Raw genomic sequence first — 27,980 nt, forward strand, 5'->3', positions numbered from 1 at the left:
GAGAAAAAAGGGTTTGTATGTGTGACAAACTTCTGGATCACAATAAGGCAAAAAATCCACCTTCTTGGGGTTCTTTTGCCAGGCTGCGACTCAGTCTTGATCATGGGCTGGCTCCTGGTAGAAAACCTGTAACAGGTTTTTCTGCTCCCAGTCAACCCAAAATGGGAAAGAAGAGGAACAGAATGTCTTTGCTAATAAGGAAGGCTCTTAGTGGAGTTGAGGGAGTTGTGGGGTCTCTGGCCATGCTCTCCCATGAATGTGGAGGGTTGATTGGTGAAACCAGGTCTGAGTGGTCAGAGAAAGGGAGCTGGTCTGGGTGGAGTAGGGGCTGTCTGATCTCATTCCAGAGTGTCTTCTCATCTCCTCATCTCTCTGCTGCAGAGTGAAGGTCCCAAAGCCAGGAGCCCAGGGCTCTAGACTGCCATCAAGATGGTGGGTGATGGCCCCTGCCTTATCTCTGATCTGGACTGGCGAGGCCAGCGGAGATCATTTTCAGAGAGATATGACCCCAGCTTGAAGACCATGATCTCAGTGAGACTCTATGCAAGGTAAGCCAGGAGGAGGATTGGAGGGAGGTCCTGGGCAGAACTTCTAGGAATCATTTCCAGCCCATCAGGAGAGTGGACCCTGACCCTGTTCTACATGCTGCTGCTCTATATGTTTGTCCTTTTGTCTTTCCATCCATCCATCCATCCATCCATCCATCCATCCATCCATTTTTTTCATTTATTGACCATTCACTTCATGAATCCTCCTGTCCTTTGGTGAAAGGGAGACAATAGCAAATGTTTAAGAGAGCTTTCCATGTTCCAGGACCTGTTCAGGTGCTTTACAAACATCTTCTCATTCACTCTTCACAACCACCCTGGAGGTCCTGTGATTATCTTTATCTGATGGGTGAGTAAGTGAGGCACAGCAAGGTTAAATAACTTGCACAAATTTAATCAGGTAGATTTTGCTTTGTAACAAACTGCCTCTACGTTTAGTAGCCTGAAACAATTGCCATTTATTTAGCTTACAATTTTATGGGTGGGTCAGCAACTTGGGCTAAGCCTAGTTGGGTGATTCATCTGGTCTTGACCAGGCTTTCTTATGCATCTGCTGGTCAGCAAGATGGTTGTGCTTCTGGGGGTTGACTGTCTGGGGGAAGGTGGGCCACATGGGCTATGAACCTCGAGCAAGCTAACCTGCCCTCGATCACATAGTAATGCAGTAGGTGGCCAAGAGGATGAGTCGAAGCATATAGGCCTTCTTGAGACTCAGGCTCAGAACCGGTACACCGTTTCCTTCACTGCATTCTATTGGCCAAAGCAAGTCACAAGTCAGCACAGATTCAAGGTGTGGAGAAATGTCTTTAAGGAAGGAGCTCCAAGGGTCTGGGATACAGGTGAGGAGAAAGAATTGGGTCAGTTTTGAACCGCAGAATAAGAACTCAGGCAGCCTGATTTCCAAGCTCACATGCTTAACTATAACGTCATATTATAATATTATATATGTATTCTTAACATTACATTAACTATAACATTATAGAAAGCTGCCTTTTCTACATGAGAAGTGCCCTATAGCCTGCTCTCTGAGCAGCAGAAGGCCAAGGGCATCTTTATAATGAGGGGATACAGCACTGCTCTCTCCTAGAATCTATGGACCAAAGATACACCCGTGAGCCCTCTAAGGTGAGAGGTGAAGGCTGAAAGGTGAGGGCATGGTGTACCATCCTTAGCCCCATGCAGAAGAGCTCTAACTACCCACCGTTTTGGCTCAGTTCACAATTTCTTTGTGGAGAGGAAATGTGGGATAGTGCTTAAGAGAATGATGGGACCTTGGATTCAGCAAGCATTGGGTTTGAATCCCTACTTCACCACTGACCAGCTATAAGATTTTGGGCAAGTACCCTAACCTCTTTGTGCCTTGATGTTCTTGTCTATGAAATGGGATCATAATATTTCTCAACTACCTATCTCACTGAGCTGTTGTTAGGATTATACGAGGTAATGCATGACTTCATCATTAAAGTTATCCTTTAGGAAATATTTACTATGCACCAGGCACATAGTACCTTATTAATATTATCTTAGCTTGGGTTCTCCCAAAAGCAGAGCCTGAATCAAAAACTTGGATGCAGGTAGCTTATTTGGGAGGTGATTTCAAGAAGCAGGAGGGAAGATTTAGGGAGAGTGAGGCAGGGAAGGAGAACATGGGGTGTATCATCAGCATCACTGCTGTAGACATGGGGACTGGATTCTACTAGGTCCCCCCGAGAAGTGTACAATTTTCCAACCATAGGATGGGAGGTGGGAGCATTTGTCCATGGGCTCCTGTACTCCATTAGTTAGGTTTTCTTCTTGGGGACATTCGCCCCTTGCAATTCTGGGTTGCACTTATGCTCTGAGAAGGCCCCAAACCCGGTAGTGAAAAGAGGCACAGGATACCTGTGAGATGGGATGCTGTCAGCATGAGCCTGAGCTGCACAGCGCTGTCTTCCACATCTGAGATCGGAGGTGGATGTGAAAAAGATTCTTAACCACTGTGCCACCAGAGACTGCGACTCAGGGCATCTTGACAGCATCTGCTACAAATACCAGGCTCTTTCAGGGCCTGGAATATAACAAACACTGAGCAATTAGTAGATAACACTCTGTGTTTCCGACTCTTATTCCATCTTAGATGGTTAGCTCCTCAAGGGCAGAAACATATCTCTTCCTCCTTCTTCATTGTTTCTTCCTTTTCTTCTTCCTCCTCTACTTCCCTTTCTCCTTTCTCCCTCCTTTTACCTCCCCTGTCCTCCTTATTTATCTGCTAGCTAATATTTATGTAGCAGCTTACATGTATTAATCCTCACAATAAACCATGAGTTTGCCTCTAGCTCTTGCCTCCTTGAACAGCCTCACCTCTACTTTGGCACACTCTGCTCTGACCCTCCCCATCCTCCTGAGAGCAAAAGCCAGGCATCCAAATCCTCTGATGATCAGCTACTGGGTCTTCATTTCCTCATGTCAAATGGAGCAGGTACCCTCTTTCCCATGGGGTGGTCACTGGTAAATATTCAACAACTGGCTCACTAAAAAATTCCCTGGTTTGCAGCATTTATCACTTTTTTGGTGTAAATTCTCCTACCATGGCTGATTTCAACGTGATGTCACTGAGTGCAAAGTTGGGAAGAGATGCAAGGTAATAGAGCCCTATCCTGTATGGTATTTCCAACACAGACACCATAGACTTACATAATCTAAAGAACAAATACGAGTAAAATCTAGTAAAATAATCTTGGAAGCTATGAGTTTTGAGTATTGATTGCCTTTGTCTTTAAGATAATTTACTTACATTTATGTAATTTAATTTTTAATATAGGCTGTGTTTAAGAACTGACTTGCAGAATTCCTAAAAATCGAACAATCAGCTCTTGCAATCTGGTAGGAGCTGGCCCAGCACACCGCTGCTCATGGGGCCGATGACGTGAGTCACACGTCTGAGCGTGGCTATGGTTATCACTGTAGTTAAAAATTCCAGCCAGGGACTCAAGGCAATGACCCCAACATCCTGGAACACCGAGTGTTTCGCTTGTTTTAGGCTGGCACCCAACCCTGTGGATGACGCAGGGCTGCTCTCCTTTGCCACATTCTCTTGGCTCACGCCAGTGATGGTGAGAGGCTACAAGCACACGCTGACTGTGGACACCCTGCCCCCACTGTCACCGTATGACTCATTCGACACCAATGCCAAAAGGTACCAGGATTTGTCTGGGTCACATCTAGAGAGGAGCCCACTTCGGGAGGGGACCTGTGAGTCCTTGTGTGTGCTCCCATTTCCCTTTGCAGAAATCAACACCCACTGGTTTGGTGGCTATTCTCATGGCTTATCTCTGAGATGAGGGCTGGGCTGACTGACCTTCCTGGCCTCGTCTCTGGGGAGGTGAGTATTGGGGAGGTTTGGTAGGGAGAATGAACTTCTTGAGAGCCTGAGGCTTCAGGACAATTCTGGCAGGGCTATCAGCTATTTTGTAGGAGCACCACATCAGGACAAGAGTGGCCGGAATCTCACTTTGCTCTGTGCTGGCTGGACACCACCTGGGCTGCTTCCAGGCATGGTGTTGTATTTCACTTTAAAAATTGTCATTGGACTTTTAAAAAAAATTTTATTTTATATTGGAGTATAGTTGATTAACAATGTTGTGTTAGTTTCAGGTGTTACAGCAAAGTGATTCAGTTATACATATACATGTATCTATTCTTTTTCAAATTCTTTTCCCATTTAGGTTATTACAGAATATTGTGAGCTTTTATATTACAAAATATGTTTAGGTTGAACCAAATGAAAACTTCCAATATTTGACAATTTTGACTTGCAAAAACATGTATTTCTTTGATTCAACCTAATTCAGATTCATTATAGAAATGTTAAAGTAACAGAAGTTTAAGCAGTGGAAGTATCCCCACCGTACTCCAGCCCCACTCCCCAGAGGTCAGCACTGTTAAATGCTGGTGTGCATCTGTCCTGGATTTTTTCTACTCTGATTAAACACACCCTGTGCTACCATCTTCTGCAGATCAATACCTCTTCTTCTTCCTCCTTACTCACAGGTCATCTTTTTTTCTTTGAACAAAAAATGAAGTATACTATCTCATGGTTAACCATTTTGCTATTTTCAGTTAAGAGTTTATAAAGATTTTCCCACAGCCCCAAACCTCAACTTCATTCTTTCTAACAGCTGCATTGAACTTCAAGGTTCATGTCTTAAACAATGGGGAAGATCTCATAGCCCTCTCTCTGCATTTGTTTCTTCTGGAATTCTCCTTCTCTTTGGCCTCATATGCTTGAAGGGCTGGGAGTTATAATCATGCTCTTGCAATTGCTCCTACAATTGTGCATCCCCTCATCTGTGTCCTGCAGAAATCTCTGTCAGTGGTAGTTTCCAAAATCTATAGTCTGGAGAAAGTTGCCAGGGAGCACGGAGAGAAAGGGGCTGGACCAGTGCCTGTGGAGTACCAGGTTTTCCTTCTACCTCTCTGTTGGTTTTTAATGTTGCCTTCCATCTACCGAACATCAACTTAGATCCTCTGCCCTTCCGTGCTAATGTTCTCCTCCAAAGGCTGACCCACCAAACACATGCTTGACAACCTTAATAACACACTATCTTCAGTCCATGCCTCTCTTCCAGACTCTGAGTTCATACACCCAGCACCCGACTGGACTTGGATGATTCACAAGCATCCTATATCTAAAGCTGCATTCTTGCTCTTCAGCCCCACCTGACGATGTGCCCTCTTCCCCCTTTCCCCATCTCTATTCCCACAGTTGTCAAACCAGAAAACTGGGGTCCCTGATCCCCCTTCTCCTTTTCTCCCACATCTAATTCATCAGTAAGTCCTGTTGTCTCCCCTGACCACCTTTCCCTAAATCCAGTGTCAAGCCACTGCCACCTCCCACCTGGATGCCGATGGTCTCCCACTGTGGTCTCCCTGCTTCCGTCTTTGCTCCCCACCCCCATAACCCACTACTCTCACAGCAGCCAGATGTTCTTTTAGATATGTAAAATGATCTTGTCACGTCGGCTTAAAAGCCTGCAGTGGCTTCCTTTGCAATCTAATCTCCTTCGTGAGGACTGTGAGGTCCCATGAGATCTGGCCCTGCCTTGCCTCCCCGTGTCCCCACACGCCTGTCACACTGGCCTCCTTTCAGATCTTTGAAATGGACAAACTCCTCCCTGCCCTGGAGAAGATTTTTTTCTTGGTTTCTCTGTTGCCTCAGTGTTTTTATCACAACTGGTATTGTGCCAGAGATAGGCAGGAGGAGGAAATCAAGGCCCGGAAAGAGCCCAAATGCCAGATACCAGCTTGTGCTGTGTCAGGGCTCTGCCCGCTGCCTCGCTCATGTCCCATCCACCCTCCAAAAGAAGAAGGGAGAACAAATGCTGTTCTTCTGAAGCCACCACTGCCAGGGATGGGGGTTGTGCTAAGAATTCTTGCAAAGTTTTTTCCATCAGAGTAGCTTTGAACAGCAAGTGGGAATATAAATCCTTTTCCTTCTTCCTTTTCTTTCATCACAGATTTCAAATCCTTTGGGATGAAGAGGTAGAAAGGATGGGTCCCGAGAAAGCCTCTCTGGGCTGAGTGGTCTGGAAATTCCAGAGGACGCATGTTTTGATGGATATCGTGGCCAATATCCTGTGCATTATCACGGCAGCCAAAGGGCCGGTGAGCGCACTGGCCCTTCTTCTGCCTTGTCTCCCAGGTCCCCAGACTGGCAAAGAATGTCATTAGTTACTTTCTCTACCATCTGGTGGGTTTAGTACGTTGTTGTTATCTTTGTGCTCCTTGGGGGCGAATTTTCATAAAGCTAATCCTTGTCAAGCACAGCAGCAGCCACTGAAATTAATTAAAAAGTTTGCCTCATAAAGTCAGCTTGCTGACATTATCTGAGGCCTCCTGTACCTACCTTGACCCCCAGCAGCACTCTTCTCTCTCCACCGCGCTGTTTTACAGATGGTTCTCATTCACCAAATCCTCCAGCAGGCCGAGAGCATCTCCAGGAAAGTCTAGGTTGGCGTCAGCCTGTGCACAGCCCTTTTCACCACCGAGTTTACCAAAGTTCTCTTTTGGGCCCTTGCCTGGGCCATAAAGTACCACACAGCGATCCGGTTGAAGGTGGCCATCTCCACCCTGGTTTTCGAAAACCTGGTGTCGTTCAAGACGCTGACACACATCTCTGTTGGTGAGGTAAGTTGGTCCAGAGGAGTTTAACTTTAGGAAACTAAATTCCGAGTTTTCTGAATATGTGTGAGATGTGCTTCCTGGATGGAATATCTGCCCCCCTTTTAGTTGTCAATATCCTGCCCGTCGTGTCCCATCTCCTTGCTAAGTGATGTGGTGGAGACTCAAAACACCAGAATAATTCAGAGAAAGGAGAGCTCCATTCAAGCTGGAGAATTTGGAAAGGCTTCCCTGTTCCAGTTGGAACAGGGCTTAGGGGTGACCTCATCCAATCCCTTTGATCGTCAGTGAGGACACTGAAGCAGTACAGAGAACACTACAGCATTTAATAAAATTGATTGACTAATGGATCTGATGATTCCAACTGTGTAGTATTTGGGATGCCAAGTCCCAACAAAGACCATGCCAAGTCCCAACAAAGACCATGCCTGTTGGACTTCAGAGTTGACATTTTCTTAAGCCCTTAGTTCTTAGCAATAAAATCTTCACCCTTTACACGAGAACATTTCCCTGGCCAAAGGAAACCTGGGTGGTGTGAGGTAAGGGAAAAGACTTGTTTCTTACACTTGCTCTTTCAGTTTGTTCAAAATATCCTGTATCAATTACGATTAGATTCAGTTGCATATAACTGAAAACCCCCCAAAACAGTGGATTAAACAGGATGGATTTATTTCACTCTATGTAAAAGGAGTCTGGAAGAGGATGATCCGGGGCTGGAGTGGGGACTTTCAGGCTTTTCTATTTTTCTTCATCACTACCTTAGCACATAGCTCCCATAATGGTTCAGGATGGAAGCTGCAGGTCCAGCCATCCCAACCATGTTTCAGAGAGCCGGTAGGAGGAAGGAGACTTCCAAGTTGAGTTGGCTCCCTGTAAGAATTCATCCCCAAAGTTCCATTCAGCACTTTGGCCTATACCTCATTGCCCTTAACATAATCACATGGTCACCATGCTTCCACAAAGGAGGCTGGGAAATGTGGTCCTTTTGCTGGGCCCATGGATGCCCTGATTAAGCAGGGTTGTGCTAATAAGGAAGAAGGAGATAGAGATATCAGGTAGGCAGCTGACAACCTCGCCGGCATGTTCCCAGGTGGTATTTAAGCCTTTCTTCATTGGGATTCTCAGTTCTAAAAGACAGGCCTCTCCAAAGTCATACTAAAATGAGACCCACAAAACTCACCGTGTTGGTCCTCTGACAATTCTCTCCCCTTATAAGTCAGTTTTTCTCTTCCTTCCTCAGACCCCTCAGCCATTCCGAAAGCCTTCAGTTGAGGAAATGTTTAGGTGGCCCTTCCAAAGGCTGAACCCATGTGCTTTCTTTCCAGGTGCTCAATATACTATCAAGTGATAGTTATTCTTTGTTTGAAGCTGCTTTGTTTTGTCCCTTGCCAGCCACCATCCTTATCCTAATGGCTGTCTGTGCGGTGTACGCCTTTTTCATTCTGGGGTCCACAGCTCTCATCGGGGTATCCATGTATGTGCTATTCATCCCCATCCAGGTAATGGCAGGTCTTTGCCATTGCACTTCACACACACTCTCACTGAAGTGGACTTTGTGTCCAGGGCCTGGCCCTGAAGCCTGGGCCCTTACTTTGGCCTCACAGACAGTACAGTTTTTTTAAAACTTGAATTTGAATACCCTGGGGAAGGGGAGCATGCTTCTTCAGTTTGTCAAAGTCCCCAGCACTTTCCTTGCATCCTGGCAATTCATGCATTTGCATCATCTGCCCCGACCCCAGTCGTGTCCCCCAGAGCACATCAGCCACAACTCAAGGGAGGGATTCAGCTGAGAATCTCGGGCCAACATCCCTTAGAACTTTTCCTGACACTTACACTCCAATCCCTGGATTTTTAGGCCAACTGCAACTCAGCAATTCTCTGAACACATTGTTTGTACCTCGATTTCAGATGTTTATGGCTAAGCTCAATTCAGCTTTTCGATGATCAGCAATTTCAGTGACAGATAAACGAGTTCAGACAATGAATGAGTTTCTGACCTGCATCAAGCTGATTAAAATGTACACCTGGGAGAAATCTTTTACGAACGCCATCCGAGGTAGGATGAGCAGTTGCTTAAAGAACCACTTACCCTGTAGAATGTGCTCTTCTAAGGGGTTCTTAAGGGTCCTGGGGCTAGGCATTCTGGAAGTTGGCTGAAGCAACCCCTGAGCTGATCTGTAGGCTTTTCAAAAAATTACATAGATTTTAGAATAGATCCAGGCATCTCTTCTGCTGAACCCAAGGGCTCAGCAGGTGAGTGACATATGGTTTAGCCATACTGAGGTCAGTGAATTCTTGTACTGGCCAGTTACCTTTCACAAAAATAGTCCACTAAAACATTATGAGCAGGAGAAGAGCTGGCTCAGGCTATTTCCTTGACTTGGAAGACGTCCACAAGGACACACGCACACACTAACACTTACACACATGATCCCTCCTCGCCGGCAGTAGCCTCATCAGGATTGGATGTCTCACTGACTTGACATGCTTTGGGCAGATAAGAGAATGCATATATAGCTGTTTTGTTTTAAAGACGATATGAAGACTATTTCAATCAAATAAAAATGCAAATCTAATTGCAGGAACATTTACATAATTGCTGACATAGACGCAGGTGGTTGACCGGTTAATGATTTGAACCACCGTTACAACTAACTCTCTAGATCCACAATTACACTTTTAGACCAGCATGTAATTGGGCCCGAAGCTGTGTATCCACATTTTAGGAAGTGGCTTTAGAAAATCTGCTTTTGAGACTGCCAAAGGAAGTGCCCCAGGTTGGGATGCTGGCAGCCCTATGGTACCCTCTTTGAAGACGCAGAAATACTTCCTCACACACTGAACTCACTTTAATACAATTTATTTGATGTGATTAAATTTGATTCCATTTGACATAATTCAATTTAAAACTCAATTTAATTCAAGTCAGTTTAACTCAATAAATATGTACCAAGTTCCTACTATGTGCAAGGCCATGGGAGTCACACAAAATAATTAGGGAAAGGGTCCCTAGTTTTAAAATTGAGGGAGGATGAGTTAACTAATCTCAAAAATAGCTATTAGTTTGTTGGCTCTACTTCTAGAATATATCTGGAATCTTTCTGCCTCTCTTCATTCTACTGCCACCCTAGTCCAAGCAATATCCTCTCCCTTCCAGACTATGGCAAGAACTTCTAGATGCAACCCCTGCTTTCCTCCTTCCCCCTAAAACCCATGATGCACTCAGCAGCCAGAGTGACCTTTTAAAAATGTCAATCAGATCTTGTCTCTCCCCTGCTGAAAATGCTTTAGTGGCCTCTTAACACACTTAGGTTTTTTCAAATTTAGGTCTTTTGGATGAAGTCCAGATTCCTTCCGATGGGCTATTAGATCCAGCACAGTCTGGCCCCTGCTGACCTCCTGACCTTATCACATCTTGTCCCAGGCCTTGATACCTCTGCTTGAGCCACACAAACCTTCTGTTTTTAGAACAACATCCACACCCATTCATGCCTCAGGATCTCTGCCGTTGCTGTTCCCTCTGCCTGGAATGTCTTCTGCTAGATGTTCATGCTGACTTTGTCTTGACTTTGGGTCTCCTGAAGTCAATGTCACTGACTCAAGAGGCCTTCTTGACCACAGTCCCAAGCAGGTCCACTCCCCATTCCCTCTTAGTCACTTCATCCTGTTCATTTCTCTCATATCACCCAACACAGTTTGTGATTATCTTATTTACTTGTTTGTTTCTTTATTGTCTATCGCCCCTACTGGAAGAGCTGAGACCCTGTTGGTCCCTATATGCCCCAGCACCCAGCACAGCCCCTGGCATATAGTAGACATCAGATTAAAATGTGTTGAATGAGTGAACATGTGAATTAATTATAGGATAAAATGGGTAAAATGCCACAAAAGAAACTGAGAGGAGCTCCGCGGGTGTGAGAGATGAGGAAAAGCCTCCTGGCAGAGGTGGCGTTTTAGACAGGCCCTGAAGGATAGCAGGGGTGTGGACGCAGATGGAGCTGGGGAAGCCCCCTGGGCAGGAGCAAAGGCCTAGAGACTTGGCGTGGGGAGAAGGAGGTGCGGGTGTTCGTGAGGGGAAGGGCGTGTGGACAGCATGCTTTGGATCCCAACCTCTTAAAAGGCAAGTCACTTAACCTGCTAAGCCTTTCCTCTACTGCCAGAAGGGCATAATGATGGCTTCTGCCGTGTCACCCTGTGGTGAGAGCAGCCTAGGGAGAGCGTGCCTGTGCGGGGTTCAGCCCAACACCTGGTCCGCAGGCAGCACTCAGCGAGAAGGGCTGTCATACCGTGTTGCTAACGTGACAGGGTTTTTGCAGAGGACACTGGAATTGCCATTAAGGACTCTTTAAACAGCAGGGGAGGGAAACTTGAATTTTATGTGTGAGTGGTGCAGAGTCATGGCCTCATGTGGACTTACGGAAGGGAGATGTGCTCTTGGGTTTTTGTAGCTGTTCCTGAGACAAAGGGCAGGGGCCTCAATCTGGCAGTCTTCAGGCTGCCATATGTGTTTTGTTTGGCCCCTACAGTACTTTAACTTTTTCAATTAGTTCCCAATATTTAAGAGTAGGGAGATGTCTCATAAAATTCCAGATCTCAGCCTTCAAAACAGTCTGGTGAGCCTGGGATGTCCTCGCTTTGGTCTTACTCTCTGCCCCCTCCCTTCATTTACCTTACTTGCCTGACCCCTGTAGGCATCTGAGTGTATGACTCCTGACACACAGAGAATCAGATCAGAAGGGACCTTGGAAACCATCCAGCAATGGCAGCTGACATGCACTGAACCCCCGGTACATGCTGGCATTGTGCTCCGGGCTGTCTGTGCTTCCTCCCATTTAAACTTCGCAAGAGTCCTTAACACTCATTTGCAGGAGAACAGGGCAAGAGTAATATGTTTCTTTTTTTTTTAATTGAAGTATAGTTGGTTTACAATGTTGTATTAGTTTCAGGTGTACAGTAAAGTGATTCAGTTACACATATATATATTATATACGTAGATATATAATATATATATGTTCTTTTTCAGATTCTTTTCCATTATAGGTCAAGGTATTAAGTATAGTTCCCTGTGCTCTACAGTAAATCCTTGTTGTTTATCTATTTTATATATAGTAGTGTGTATCTCTTAATCCTAGACTCCTAATTTATCCCTCCCCCTGCCCCTTCCCCTTTGGTATCCATACTTTGTTCTCTATGTCTGTGAGTCTCTTTGTTTCCTAGATAAGTTCATTTGTATTACTCTTTTAGATTCCTCATATGAGTGCTATCATATGATATTTGTCTTTCTCTGTCTGACTTACTTCACTTAGTATGATAATCTCTAGGTCCACCCTTGTTGCTGCAAATGGCAATATTTCATTCATTTTTATGGCTGAGGAGTATTCCATTGAGTAATATGTTTCTTAATGCTGGTGCTTGACAAGCAAAATAAGACCACCGTGGACCGTTTCTATTTCACAGATATAAGGAAGAGGGAAAGGAGATTACTGGAAAAAGCTGGATTTGTCCAAAGTGGAAACTCAGCGCTGGCCCCCATTGCATCCACCATAGCCATTGTACTGACATTCACCTGCCACATCCTCCTGAGACGAAAGCTCACTGCCCCAGTGGTAAGCACCTCTTTAGAGCTGGCCTCTTCTGTACCCAGCTCTGCAAGTGCCAGGTGGGTAGCTCCTCTGGCACTGGCATCAGGACACCCAATCACGGTGAGCCAGAAAACAGCAGAATTCCACCCTGACTTCTAAAACAAGTACTTGAGCTGACTGGGAGCCTAGGAGAGCTTAGTAGCAATTCTTATTCAGTCTACGGCAGGGCAGGGGTAGTAGTTAATGCTGGAACACAATTTTACATTTGGACATTGAAACCAAAGGAGCCCTTGGCTATTTTATTCTTATTTATCCATATATACACCAAGAAGAGAGTTGGTGAAAGTTCTCCGGGTAGGAGGGGTGTCAGTATTGGGAGAGGCAGTGTGGTGTCTGGATCAGGGTCCCCCTTGTTTAAAGCCCGACTCCACACTTGCTAGCTATGACTTACAGCAGTTCACGGAACCTCTCTTGTCTCGGTTTTATTATCTGTAAGTGGGGTGATGACAGTCCCTATCGTTGTGAGGATGGAAGTTGTCTTACACAAAGCACTCGGTCAGCACCTCGAATGCGGTAAATGGCACTCGGTCAGCACCTCGAATGCGGTAAATGCTGCATAAGTTGTTGCTGTTTTCATTAGCCTTATGCTCACCCAGGCCAGGCATATTCAGGTTGAAAGCCTCAGAAGGAGAATTGGAGTGAACGTGAGGGGCTCAGGACCTGAGCTAGAGAGGAAATGGCCCCTGACTGAAATAAAGAAACAAACATTTCAGATATTAAACCAGTGTCTGCAGGGCAAGTGGTTGGAAGAAAGAACACAAAGGCAAGAAAAAGAGAGAGAGAGAATGAAACAAAAAAGGAGAGGTATGCTCACCAGGGAAGAATTGCACCAAAAATCAGGGATCTGGAGGGGAGGGTGGGGGGATGTTTGAGAAGGCAGGATGCTCTTCTGGGGCATTCATTGTGGTGCTGTCAATCCAATTACTGCCCCGTGTTTCTTTGGGAGATACTTTAATTTTCTTAGTTTCATCACACACATTTTTCTCTCACACACTCTGGGGACTTGAACATAGCCACGAACTGAAAGCCAAAATGAACAGCAATGGTTGATGTACAGAATGAATGCTCCCAGATTATTGTGGCTGCTGTCTACCATCCCAAACCAAAAAAAATTTTTTTTTCCCAGAACACACCAAGTAAATTAATTTGAAACCAAATTGAGTGCATATAGTTAATATTTTTTAAAGCGATGATTTAGAAGAAATCTAGACCAAGAACAAATTCCCTGAATGCGAGGCTCGTATTTCTTTAGACTAAGAATCCCTTTCAGTCTCCTCCTCTGCCAGAGCCACATGAGTAGGAGGTCAGCCCTGAGGACCTGCCACATCAGGCAGCCCGGGGGGCTCTGCCAGCCAGGGCCTGGGTTTCCTGAGCCAAGATAGTGCTCTAGGACCTGGGGGAGATGAATTCTCTCTGGGGATATATTTAGGACCAGATGTGATGAAGGGAGCATCCTTCATCATCCTCTTAATGAACTAACTAGGATTAGTTGAAGCCTGGGGGCCCTGTCCATGGGGCCCATTCAACAGCAGGAAGGATCACTCCAGATTTGTCGATGGAAGTTGTGTTTTTAATTTCTTAGTTGGGTGGTTAGGGAGAGGCTGCTAATTACAAGTCGGACAGATGAGAAGATGAAAGCTGAGAGATGAGATCATGCCCCCTGTGGGGCACCCACAGAACAAGGAAACTTGTCTTCATTGAGGCTATATGATATTATCCATCCACCAGGCAGGGCTCAGTGCGGAAGGCCCTAGTGAAGGGGGGTCATTGTTCATTGTTTTGGAAATGACAGTGGAACCAAGGCTCTCAAATTGGTCCCTTATGTGTGTGTGGAGGCAGGGCATGGAGTCCAGACCCTGAGGGCAGGAGAACCAGCAACCAGCCTGGGCCAAGCACATCATTCTAGGGAGCTTCCACCTTCAACACTGGTCTCTGTGTGGTATGTAAAAGGATGCTCTATCTCTGAAGGGTCAGATGCCTCTGAAGCAACTGAGAGAAGGGGATAATTTAGGAAAAATCTACATAGGTTTTTGAGCGAATGGTCTAGGCCAAATAAGGATATGGTATGGATGGAGATTTCCAAAGGCACTCAATTAGAGGCCCTTTTCAGACCTCATCCTCTGGATTGACAAAGATAAGGGGATAAGTTTCCCACCATTTTGGTGAAAATCCAAAGGCAAAATAGTTTAAGATGTTAATATCTTTAATTTGCCAACCCATGATTTCTGAGCCATGAAATGAGAAAATTTTTCCTCTGAGAATCCCAACTGTGCTACTGTTTCTCATCTCAGGAAGTTTAATCCCCATGGACTTAATGGTTCAAAGCCAAGGCAGCATCCCATCCTGAATTCTATACCTCTCTTTTATTCTTCAGGCATTTACTGTGATTGCCATGTTTAATGTAATGAAGTTTTCAATTGCAATCTTACCTTTCTCGGTCAAAGCAGCAGCTGAAGCCAATGTCTCTCTAAGGAGAATGAAGGTATAACTAACACTGGGTGAGCAGGGAAGAAAGATCTCATTTTGGGGCAGGAAAATTCCCAGATAAGGGGAGGCTGTGTCAACCCATTGGAGGGCTGGGTCACTGGTTTGGTGGGTGTTGGGAGAAGACCCTCCATTCAGTGTTGGATACACAAATATGCATCAAGCAGGATACAGGCAGAGTATCATAGGTGGCCTGCCCTTTTAGTAAAAATGAGATGGAGTCTCCACCCAGGGAGATGATGTTCCTGACCTTCTATTCTTTCTCCAAGCCGTAAATCTTAACTTGTTCCAGGAGTGGAGTTCAGTTTGCACTGAGCCATCTCCCCTTTGCCTACCTAGTTTGTCCTAGGATGTGTGTGGTGACAGAAGTGATGAAGACAGTGGCGGGGGGGGGGCACCATATTTATACACTCATTTAGTCATTTTATTTATTAATTTATTCATTCATCAGAGATTTACTGTGTGAGTCCCAAACAGGATCAACACAAAGAGAACCACACAAAGACACATTGTAATTAAAATGGCAAAAATTAAAGATAAAGAGAGACTCTTAAAAGCAGCAAGGGGAAAGCAACCAGTTACATACAAGGAAACTCCCATAAGGCTATCAGCTGACTTCAGCAGAAACTCTGCAGGTCAGAAGGTAGTGGCACGATATATTTAAAGTGATGAAAGGGGAAAAATTACAACCAAGAATACTCTACACAGCAAGACTCTCATTCAGATTTGATGGAGAGTTCAAAACTTTACAGACAAGCAAAAGCTAAAAGAGTTCAGAACCATCAAACCAGTTTTACAAGAAATGTTAAAGGAACTTCTCTAAGCTAGAAAGAAAATACCACAACTAGAAACATGAAAATCACAAAAGGAAAAAGCTTATCAGTAAGGGCAAATATACAGTAAAGGTAGTTAATCAACTATGTACAAAATTGGTAGGAAAGTTAAAAAACAAAAGTAGTAAAATCATCTAAATCCACAATATATAGTTAAGGGATAACAAAACAAATTGATGTAAAATATGCAAAAACAGTACTTGTGAGGGGAAGAGAGTAAAAATGCAGGGTTGTTAAAATGCATTTGAAATTAGGAGATCAGCAACTTAAAATAATCATGTATATATATATAGATTGCTATAATAAACCTCATGGTAACCACAAACCATACATTTATAATAGATAAACACACACACAAAAAAGAAAGGAATCCAAATATAACACTAAAGATAGTCATCAAATCACAAAGGAAGAGAGCAAAAGAAGAAAAGAACAAAAAAGAACTGCAAAAACAACCCCAAGACAATTAACAAAATGACAATAACTACCCATTATTACTTTAAATGTAAATGGACTAAATGCTCCAACCAAAAGACATAGAGTGGCTGAATGGATATGAAAACAAAACCCATATAAATACTGCCTGCAAGAGACTCACTTCAGATCTAAAGACACACACAGATTGAAAGTGAGGGGATGGAAAAGGCATTCCATGCAGATGGAAATCTAAAGAAAGCTGGAGTAGCAATACTTACATCAGAAAAAACAGACTTTAAAGCAGACTGTTACAAGAAACAAAGGCATTACATAATGATCAAAGGATCAATCCAAGAAGAAAATATAACAATTATAAATACATATGCACTCAACATAGGACCCACTTAAATACATAAAGCAAATATTAACAGATATAAAGGGAGAAATTGACAATAACACAGCAAAGGAAAGCAGTGACAAAACGAAAAGACAACCTACTGAATGGGAGAAAATATTTGCAAATGATATGACTGATGAGGGGTTAATATCCAACATATATAAACAGCTCATACAACTCAACATCTAAAACCCAAACAACCCAATTAGAAATGGGCAGAAGAACTGAATAGAAAGTTTTCCAAAGAGGAAATGCAGATGCCAACAGGCACATGAAAAGATGCTCAACATCGCTAATCATCAGGGAAATACAAATCAAAACCACAATGAGATATCACCTCACACCTGCTAGAATGTCTATCATCAAAAAGAACACAAATTACAAATGTCGGGGAGGATGTGGAAAAAAGAGAACCCTCGTATACTGTTGGTAGAAGGTAAATTTGTGCAGTCACTATGGAAAACAACAGTGTGGAGGTTCCTTAAAAAACTAAAAATAGAACTACCATATGACCCAGCAATTCCACTCTGGGGTATATATCTGAAGAAAACAAGAACAATAATTTGAAAAGATACATGCACCACAATGTTCATAGCAGCATTGTTTACAAAAGCCAAGATACGGAAGGAACCTAAGTGTCCATTGAGAGATGAATGGATAAGGAAGATAGTGGTACATATACACAATAGAATATTACTCAGCCATAAAAAGAATGAAATTTTGCCATTTGTAGCTACGTGGATGGACTTGGAGGGCATTATGCTAAGTGAAATAAGTCAGACAAAGAAAGACAAATACTGAATGATATCATGTATATGTGAAGTCTAAAAAAGTAAAGCAAAAAACCCTGAATATAACAAAAAGGAAACAAACTCACAGAAATAGAGAACAAACTAGTGGTTACCAGTGGGGAGAGGGAAGGGGAAGGGGCATGATAGGAACAGGGGATTAAGCGGTACAAACTGTTATGTATAAAATAAATAAGCTACAAGGATATATTGTACAGCACAGGAATATAGCCAATATTTTATAATAACTTTAAATGGAGTATAATCTATAAAAACTTTGAATCACTATGTTGTGCACGTGAGACTAATATAATATTGTAAATCAACTATATCTCGATTAAAAAAAAAGATTTACTGTATGCTTCCTATATGCAAGGCATTGTGGAAAATGCAAATAAGATTTACTGTATGCTTCCTATATGCAAGGCACTGTGGAAAATGCAAATACAAGGAAGAGAGTCTTTACTCTTAAGAGCCTCCAGTCTAGTACAGGACCAGGTATCCCAGTAATTGCTATATATAGTAAGGGTGAAAGTGATGTGTAGGAAGGGCAGATAAAGTGGTTTTGAAGTTGAGGCAAGGAAAGGAAAAGAAGGAGGGCATTTCAGTCAAGAGAACAATGCGTTCAGACCTCTGTGAATTGATTGGAAGATCTTATTCACTCAAGTCTGAAATGTGGATGTCATTTTAAGCATCCTAGGTGCCTGTATCCCTCTTCTCCTTTACCATCCACATTTAACCAATCAAGAATCCTGTTGGGACTTCCCTGGTGGTGCAGTGGTTAAGAATCCTCCTGCCAATGCAGGGGACACGGGTTCGAGCCCTGGTCCGGGAAGATCCCACATGCCGCAGAGCAACTAAGCCCGTGCACCACAACTACTGAGCCTGCACTCTAGAGCCTGTGAGCCACAACTTCTGAGCCCATGTGCCACAACTACTGAAGCCCATGCGCCTAGAGCCTGTGCTCTGCAACAAGAGAAGCCACTACAATGAGAAGCCTGTGCACTGCAACGAAGAGTGGCCCCCGCTCGACACAACTAGAGAAAGCCCGCACACAGCAACGAAGACCAAACGTGGACAAAAATTAAAAAAAAAAAAAAGAATGACACAAATAATAGTTAAAAAAAAAAAAAGAATCCTGTTGACTCACCTCCTGATCACTGTATTCCTTCAATTTTAAGAGGCACCATTTATGAGATTGGATTGGAAGGTGCACTGTTGAGTTATTACATTTTGAACAAAACACAGAGTCAACCTCAACACATTAATTGTATAATGATATCCAATATCTTAGACTAGAGGAACAATGCTATTTCCTGACTCCTCAACCTCCACTCTGTCCCTAGTGTCATCACCTTCATTCAAGACTTCATAGTCTCTCATCTGAACTATCACAGTGACTGAAGAACCAATTGTCTTTTTCCAATGTTGTCCTTTTCAAATCCATATTGCACTGTTAATTGAGCTTTAAAATATTTGTCTGATCACTGACATTAACCTGCTTGAAATCCTTGTCCTTCACTCTCCAAGACTGAGCCCGAGTCCTCCATCAGCAGGTCCTCAGTTATATCTCCACTTCATTTCTTATCCCCTTCCTACCTTGAGCTCTGGCCCTCGGTTATACTGAATTTCTTGTCTTATACCTCTCATCCCCCAAAACTATGCTATTGCCTGTTTTTGCTCATGCTGTGCCATCTACTAGAACGCTCTCCTCCGCTAACCCCTCCCTCATCTTTGCCTGTACAGCACTGTACAGACTCAGCTCAGGCATCAATGACATGGGCCTCCAGGATGGGGAGCCAAGTGTCCCATCTCTGGCAGTTACAGGGCTTTGTCCCTGTCACATTTCACTGAAATGATCTGCTCATGTTCCCATCTCCACCTGGACTGCAGTCTCTTCAAGGACAGGAAGCATGCCTTATTAATATTTGCATTTCTGCTGTTTACCCCAGAATCTGGCACGGAGTAGGCACTTGGCAGGTGTTTTGTTGAACTGAGCTGAGTGGGGACTTAGGAAGAAGACACAGCAGAGACTGAGCATGTGACCTTGGTTTCATAAGCATTAGTGTCAAGCAGTGAAGCCAACCACCCAAAGACTGGCAAAAGCTGGCCATCTTGGGCACAAGGGTAAATTGTAGCTGGGATCAGCATTTTCCAATGTGGGTGACCCAGATAGGCCTTGTGGTTAAAAAGGCATCCGTTCTAGATAGTACGAGCTAATAGACTATTTTTGCTGCAGCTTCTCCTGGGGGAATATCTTCAGAATACCTTTCCTGGATGTCCCAGGTAGAATTCCCAAGATTATGATTTGGGGTCATTAAAAGATATACTGGGATGATTCTTGCAAATGGATGACGTCTGCCAAGTTAATTTTGTTTCTTTACTCTGAGAAAATTCTCATAGCTAAAAGCCCCCCATCTTACATCACCCAACCAGAAGACCCAGATACAGTCTTGCTTTTAGCAAATGCCACCTTGACATGGGAGCAAGAAACCAGGAGGAAAAGTGACCTAAAGAAAGTGCAGAACCAGAAAAAGTATTTTCTTAAGAAACAGAGGCCAGAAGCATACAGTTTGAGTCTATCAGGTCAGGGAGTCACCGGCGCCGAGGAGCAACGTGGCGGCCACAAATCAGTTCTGCACAGTATAAGCTTTGTGGTGAGAAAGGTGGGTATGTGTTCCAAAGGTGTGGCCTCCATCCTTCTTCCTTGTATCACATGACCATGGCCTTCTCAAGGCTGAATATAATTCAGTTTGAGCAGGAGGTGGTGGTGGGATGTCTCCATTTCTCCCCAGATTTTAAATCTATGCAAATGAACCCTGGAGACATCTCTTCAAGCTGAGAGAATACCGTTGTCTTAGTGGGTGTATTAGTGCCGATCTTCAAATTCCACAGGAGTTGAGAGCCAGTTGCAGTGTTTAATGGACAATCCATTTCAGGTGGCTAGACTCAAACTGACTAGCTTTCATAAGTCTTTTCAGATTTGTTCTTAATTTCACATTGGAGTCCAATAATAGATTATAATAGCTGACAGTTATGAGCAATTTCTATTTACCAGGCACAAAATTAACTCATTTAGCTACCCCAATAACCTTATGAGGTGGGTGTATAGCTGCCCCACTTTATGACTGAGGAACCAGAGACACAGCAGGTTAAATAACTCATCCAAGTCATACAGCTCGAAAGTGGCAGAAGAGGGCTTCACACCCAGGGTGCCTGGTGCCACCGTCGGCTCTTAACCACCAAGCGACACTGCTCTGGTAAAAAGCGAAGTGAGTGCCACAAGCAGCCTAGGAACAGAAGCCCGCTAGATTCTGCTGGCTGCTCCCCTCCCCTCGGGATTCGGGGGTAGCGTCCTTAAAGAAGCTCTGCATTTGGGGAATGTTTGACCTTCTCTTGCATGTGGTTTTCTTGCCCTGGGTACTCGTCAGCCGTGATCCCTGGATGGCAGTGTTGATTTTGCTGCAAAGGGCTCAGCACTTGTGCCTAATATTTTAATCTCCCATCTTGTTGACTCACCCTTTCCCCATGTGAGCACTATAGAGGGAGAGGTTCTTATGTATTATGTGACGCTAGGCTCAATAGCTGGTGTAGAATGGTACCTCTTGTAGCTAACAAGGCTCTCTGCACACATTCATTGGAAATGATATTCGGTTGGCTGAGTGCAATTGAGCTTGGCTCTCAGTGAAGTCCTGCTGTGTGCAGCCCACTTGCTTTCTCATCACTTTTCCCCGCCTATGACGTGCAGCACCCAGATTACTTCAACCATGCCTTCAACGTTGCTCCAGAGAGGCCTCAGTGAACTGCTCTCGTGTTGTAAAGAAGCCTCCTCTTAGCCCTTCAATTGCTTTCCTCATTTTCAGTACGTTGGTGGCTCGTGACTTGTCATCAAGGACATGGTCAAATATTTTGTGAAATAAGGTGAAGACAAAGGGTGCAGCACAATATCTTGGGGATTAGGGCTATGCCTCTCTAGCCTGGTGGACCCAGGTTCCAGTCTCAGCCACTCGCCAGCTGCATGGCCTTGAGCATATTGCCTAACCTCTTCAAGCCAGTTTCTTTACCTGCTCCATGGGCATTTTAATAATAGTACCCACTTCACAAGGTGGATGTGAGGACGGAAAGACACATCACACGCAAATGCTAAGTCCCCATGGACGGGAGCGATTGCTGTTGCCTTTTTCCTCTAACAATTATGTCCAGCTTAAGTCCTGCCCTTAAATGTCCTAAACTCAAGGCATCTATGTTTTTCCACATTTAGTTCTAAGATTCCATTAGACCATAGCCTCCTTGAGGTCAGGGCGCATATCCGTGAACTTGTTCACAGTCGTGTGGCCTTACACTGAGCCCAGAGCCTGGCACAGAGTAGGTTTCCAATAATGTTTTCCAAATAATCAGAAACTCAGGGGTGCAGGCCTCATGGATTTCCTGCTGAAGACAAGGATGAATCTAGAAGGCTTAGATCTGGCCACAAGTAGTGGACAGGACTCAACAAAGAGCCAAGTGTCTAGGGAAGCTGGATCCATCCCTGTGTCTCTTTGTCCCAAAGTCTTCATAATGTCCCTGTTCCTTGTAGTCCTTTTGGTGGAATTAAAATGGATCCACTTCACTTACCTGCAGCACCAGTGACAGTGAGGCAGGGACTGCATCTGCCTTGATCACTGTTTTATTGCCGGTGCCTAGTGCAGTATCTGATGTTCAATAAAGACTTATCCAAGGGATGAACGATGACAGGCAACAACCCTCTTGTGCTGGGTGTAGCAGGCAGGCGAGGGGCCCCCTGGTCTAGCTCAGGTGGGAAAGAAGCCATATTTGGCCCCGTGCTGGGCATCTTTGCTCTGAGGGTTCACTGGGAGCAGGTCTCAGTGAGAATGTTCTAGATGTGCCAACTGCTGCATTGCAATATCTGCCTGAACACAAGAGTGGTCTCACCTCAGAGTCTCCGCATGGACTCCTATTCTGCCAGCAGTGGCTCCCCCATGATAACTACACGGCTCACTCCCTTGCCTCCTCTGGGTCTTACTCAGACATCACCTGTAGCAGGTACTGTCAGTGACCCATCCGTGTGGCCTGGCCATCTTCCAACTGCCAGATCTGCATCTGTGTGCCTGAGGGCCCTCCCCACCACCCCCAGTAAGCCAAGACGTCAACAGCCGAGGGAGCAGCTCTCAAACACTGACTGTTGGCTATTTATCCTGACTCCCTCAGCCATTGGGAGGACAAAGCCATGCTCAGTTTCCGCAATTCCTTGAGTTTCCCAGCAGGATTGAGCTTCATTTGCCTCCTGTGGGAGCTGACCTAACAGCACTCCCTTGATGGGCCACCTTCCTTCTCCTGTACCATCCCCCTCCTCCCAGCTGGTGTTTTCTGCACCTCTCCAGCAAGCTACCTTCACTCAATTCCTTGCTTTGGGGTCTCCTTCTGGGAGAACTCAAGCTAAGAGGTCCACATGTCCAGTAAGGCTCCCCACCCCCATCTCCTCCCTGCTTTATTTGCTTCCATGGCATGTATCTGACATACTCCATATTTTACTTACTTATCTTGTTTACTGTCTCCCCAACTAAAACATAAGCTCCGTGCGGGCAGACCCAGACTTTTGACTGTGATGTTCTTTGCTGTATTGTGCTATTGCTGGTGTTCAGAACAGCACCTGGCACAAAGCAGGCTTTAGCAATGATTTGTTAGTTGAATTAATAAATCTGTGGCTGTAGAAAAATCCATGAACCCTACATGCTGGAACAGCATAACTGCTCAGTAATTTCAGACTGAGTTGTGATGGAGGAAGGATGCTTTAAGAGGACTTTTAAAAAGCACCCAGCCTTCTGTACTTGCAGGCTGTCACTGTCCCTCTGGGTTATGCAGCCTTTGACGTCCATTAGATTTACTTTCCTGGAGTCGGCACAGGACCACCCTCACGTTCAGGGTCTGTGTGTCCCAGAGCAGTGCAAGGCTGTTCTGCATCAGTGCTTATACACGATTTCTAGAAGCCCTCCAGGTGCTGTGCTGGGTTGTGCAGAGGAGGCTCTTAATTAAGACCAAGGCTCCTGCCGCCTATGAGGCCGTGTATCGGGGTTGGGGGGCGAGGCCGCAACTGCCGCCTCACAGAGCCAGCAGTGCCCCACTGGTCCCTGCCTGGCCTGGTCAGTTTGGTGGTGACCCTCTAAGAACTGGCAGAATGACTGTCTTTTTTCGTTTCTCTGGTAGGGGAAGGTCTTGGGCATCTGTGGGAATGTTGGGAGTGGAAAGAGCGCCCTCCTCGCAGCTCTCCTAGGACATGTAAGCTGTGTGCTGAGCGTCGTGACGATGGAGTGGTTCCCTGCCGGCCGCATTTGGGGCCCTGGGCTCGGCCGCACTGGACTCTGTGCTCCTAGTTAACGGTGATGCCCAGGAGGTCAATGCGCTTGGCAGTTCCAGGCCCATGGCAGGCGGGGCCGGGCCTTCCACGTGCTCTCCCCGGTTTGCCTCCTGAGGACATGAGTTAAGCAGCAATAGCTTCCTTGCCTGGATCTCCATCTTGGTCAAAGGAAGCGATGGGTCACTAAATCCATGGTTTTCTCATGACATGCTTGGCCTGTGCCAAATAGAAAGGCCGGCCAGGCAGCTTGGCGGGGAAAAACCCAGGAACCTGCAACTCTCGGTGACTTTAGATCCATCTCCATTTCCCCAGCGTCTGCCCCGAGCATCTGCTTCTCAATGGAGGAGGGGCTGAATGAATGTGTGAACCAAAGCGCACCTCGTGGTAGCAAGGGAGGGCGGGCGGACTCTCATCCTTTGTTTGCTACTTCTAGCTGCTTGACCCCAGGGAAATGGCCAAGCCATTCACTGTATCCACAGTAAATGAATAGTTCACAGTTGCCAAGGCTTCTCATTCCAAATGAATGAGAAACTTTCTGCGGAAAGGAATTAAGTTCTCTTTCTCTCCACTCCGTGTTCCTAAAGGGAAGGTTGGGCACCTGGGATTGCCTTTGCCTGCAACAGAGACAGGGGGATGCTAGGCTCAGAAGAGCCCCTCCAGACCAGGGTGACTCATTCTGGCCTCAGCTGACTCATTTGTACAAAGAGTGACAACTCCTTCCCTGCTTGAAGGCGGAGGCGGGGGCTGAGTCAGGAGAGCTGTGGCGGTCCCTCAGGCTCCGGGATTCAGCGTGAGTGCCTTTGATAACCCTAGAGTCGGCAGGGGCATTACAGGTGACCCAGCCCAATTCTCCACCTAATAACATAGTCCTTTCCACTGAATCCTATAAGAGATGGGCCAACCTCTGCTCAGATGCCTCCAGTGATGGGGAACTCATTATCTCTTTAGAGAGATTTGAGGTATATGGGAGTGATATTTGCCTCCTTTTAACTTCTACCCTATGGTCTGCTCCTGTGGAATGTCCCAGAGAAAGCAGAATCCATCTCCCATGTGACAGTGGTGGGATCAGGCCCCTCACGTGGTCACTGGGTTAAGTGAGTGGGCTCTGGACGGCGTGGGTTCACCAGCTGTCTCAGCCTCATGAGCATGGATAAGTCACTTAACCTCTCTGAGCCCTGGTTGACTCATCTGTAAAATGGGGCTAAGGATGTTGTGATGAGGATTAAATGAGATAACTGATATAATAGTAGTTATAGGACAATTCCCAGCGCCAGCCACAGTGATTAGCATTTTATATGTACTTAACACAGTGCCTGGCATACACCCTATTCATTTTAGCTATTATTATTATTATTATGTTGTTGTTGTTATTGTTATTATTATTCTCTCTTCTCCAAGTCCAATGTTCTCTATCCCTTAGACCATTCCTGAGGAGGAATGGAGTCACATCCCTCGGCCACCTTGGCTATCGTCCTTGCCTGTCCCCAACACACTGCCACTGGCCCATGAGCACCACGGCCTGCCTCATACACCCCTTCCTGACAGCTACAAACATGGCACCACCACTAGCCTCTCCCGTTATCTGTTGAGGCTCACCATGAAGGGCCATCTTAAATGAACGTGGGTACTCAGGGTCACAGACTGGAGCCCATGCATGTTTCTTAATTGGATTCCTCATTATTTTGAAAGTTCAGAAGTTCCACATGAAACTAGACTTTCCGTTCCTCTTGAAAAATTGGAAACTCGCCACAGCAGGCTTGCATCCTTGCTTGGCACCAACTGTGCAATGGAGTCAAGGTTGCTTCCTTAGGATGGGACATGCCAGGGCCACCATCCACAGCAGTGCAGGCTGTGCCCTCTCCCTGGGGGCCTGGCTGAGGAGGGTGGGGTCTAGCCAGTGCACCTGGGGGAAGAGGGAGCCTTTGTGATGGGTCTGCTCAGAAAGCATCTCATCCTAGCTGCACAAAGGTGCACGTGTGCCAGCAGCAGCCCTGCAGCCTGTGCTCTCCAGAGCACCTCTGCTCCTTCTGGAACATTCCCACCCGGCCTCTCGCAGATGTTTGACTTTGAGACCCTTGGTCTGCACAGCTGGGCTTTGCAGTGTGTGGCAAGACATCTTGTCACCCTCTTGCACCTTCCGAATTAGTGCTCATACAGTAAGTGGGTGGCAAGTGTGCAATAGGCCCCCGAGGAGAAGGTGGTGAGGCCTGGCTCCTGAAGGTTCTCTGGTGTTGTTGCTCTAGATGCAGTTACAACAAGGGATCGTGGCCGTCAACAGGATTCTGGCCTACGTTTCCCAGCAAGCATGGATCTTTCAGGGAAATGTGAGATAAAACATATTATTTGGAGAAAAGTATGATCACCAAAGGTAATATTAACTTTGAAAGCATGAGGCATTTTAGTATTTGGTATAATCTGCTACAGATGCTGATGCCATTGGTAATGATTGCTAACTGGGTTTCTTTAATGAGTTCTGATTAAACATTTGTCAGATCCAAATGGGTGTTGCTTTTTCTCTTCCTGATCCAAGAGTTCAGGAGAGGTGCCTTCTGCAGACCTGTGATCACACTCTCAGAAACGTACAGACTCGCCACTCAATCCCAGTGCAGAGTAGCATATGTTCTGAGGTTCTCTGTAACAGTGCATATGGTGTCTGACTGGAGGAAGAGGAATCTGGCAATTTTGCTTTAGGCCAAGTAACAAGAACTTTCCTTGAAATTGAGTGCAGCAGGTATGCAATTAGTCAGCCCTGAAACTATTAATTGACACCAGTTATCAGGATATATCACTGTTGATGTCCTCAAAACGATCTAATGGAATGAAAACAAAGTTCAAGTCATAATTTTTGAATTCACTTTGGACCATTATATTTAAGCTCTGGAAATAGCTTCCTAAGGTTCTTTGCCGAGTTTGGTGTGCTGCCATGTACATTCTCTCGTTAGAGTCCCATAACCACCCATATAAGGGAGATCCTGGCATCATATCCCCATTTTACAGATGAAGAGGTTGAGGCCCAGAGAGGAGAGTTGACCTGCCAAAAGTCAAAGCTATTAAATGTCAGAGGAACTCCAGGCCAGCATCATTTTTTCCCACTGGAACTGCCTGACAGCCCCCTCAAGTGCCACGATGCTGAAGGAAAGACAAATGGAGTTGGTTTTACAAATCTGGCTGTCAGCTCTTTAACTGTGGTCTGGACTTTCACATCTTATTGCCTGAACCCACAAACTCTATCCTTACTGACGACATCGGCCAGCACGTGGATTCTCTGCAAGAGATCTGTTACTTCCCCTCCTTGTTCCTGGCCACGACATCCTGTCATCAGGAGGCTCAGTCAGGGAGTCCTTGGCACCAGCCGAACTGTTCTGCGCAGCATCTCCTGGACTGCCTTTGCCTGTGCCTCCTCCCAGCCCCACCTGGAATGGCTTCTCTTTCCCCAGAAGCAGACTAGAGGAAGGGATTCCTGTCTTTTATTATAAGGACATCAGAGAGCAAATATTTACCAAATACCTGCAAGACATAGGACTATGCAGGACCATGTGGGCCACCAGGGTGGCTCAGATGTAACTTTGCCCTTGAGGTGTTCAAGTCTGTAAAGGGTTATAGGAGATGCACAATGGGCCAAGGAGGAATGCGCCAAGGGCAGGAGACTGTGCTGGACTGTTCAGAGGCAGCAGAGATCACAAGAGGGAAGGGAGGGTGGCGCTTGAATTGGGCCTTGAAGGATGGACTGAGCACCCTTCCTATGTGGCATCTCTAGCAGGGATTCTGCTGCTGGGGTGGATATTGAGACTCTCAGGACCACAGGAAGCAGGAGGGTGGGAGGAAGTTTAAGATGGGGGTGGAGCTGGCAAGAAGATGTGCTGAGCAGTCTGAATCTCATCGTCAAAGATTGGCAAAAGTGATAACATTAATTATAACTACCGCTGATGGAGAATTTGCGCACCAGACAGCGTGCTCTTGGCTTGATATGTGTGTTCCCGTTTCTCACAACCCAATGAGAGTTATTAGCCTATTGTGTAGAGTGGAGAGGGAGAATCAGGGAGGTACAGTCATTTGTTCAAGGTTACCCAGCTGGATTCAAACCCAAGTTGTTCTGATTCCAAAGCTACTGGTCTTAACCACCAGGCACATCAGCCCTATAGTTGATACATGGGCACAATGCTCAGGGCGTCCAGTGCTGCCAGGACATAGTGCGCCACCTGCCGGGCAGCTACCTGTGATCTGCCTGCTCCCGCTAAGCTGGCACCACCCACACACTTCTCGTCTACTAGCGGTCTTGCGGCCTCTGGGAGGCCTGCTGCAGTGACCTCAGCCCTCATTGGTGACTCCCTGATCTGACTCCCACGAGCAATTTTCC

At 45.6% G+C, this 27,980-nt stretch overlaps 1 protein-coding gene across 1 annotated transcript; it reads left to right on the plus strand.

Annotated features, from left to right (window-relative positions):
- Window positions 1-429: 429 nt before the first annotated feature.
- On the plus strand, window positions 430-25,995 carry LOC133077960 (ATP-binding cassette sub-family C member 12-like). The gene is given in 11 exon segments (XM_061172778.1): window positions 430-548; window positions 3,568-3,723; window positions 6,044-6,191; window positions 6,480-6,713; window positions 8,033-8,206; window positions 8,616-8,763; window positions 12,165-12,313; window positions 14,724-14,831; window positions 19,659-19,934; window positions 23,473-23,544; window positions 25,867-25,995. Coding segments are annotated over 11 exon segments (1,713 nt in total).
- The last annotated feature ends 1,985 nt before the right edge of the window (window positions 25,996-27,980 follow it).

Source organism: Eubalaena glacialis, chromosome 18 (assembly GCF_028564815.1).
Source record: "Eubalaena glacialis isolate mEubGla1 chromosome 18, mEubGla1.1.hap2.+ XY, whole genome shotgun sequence".
Classification (NCBI taxonomy): domain Eukaryota; kingdom Metazoa; phylum Chordata; class Mammalia; order Artiodactyla; family Balaenidae; genus Eubalaena; species Eubalaena glacialis.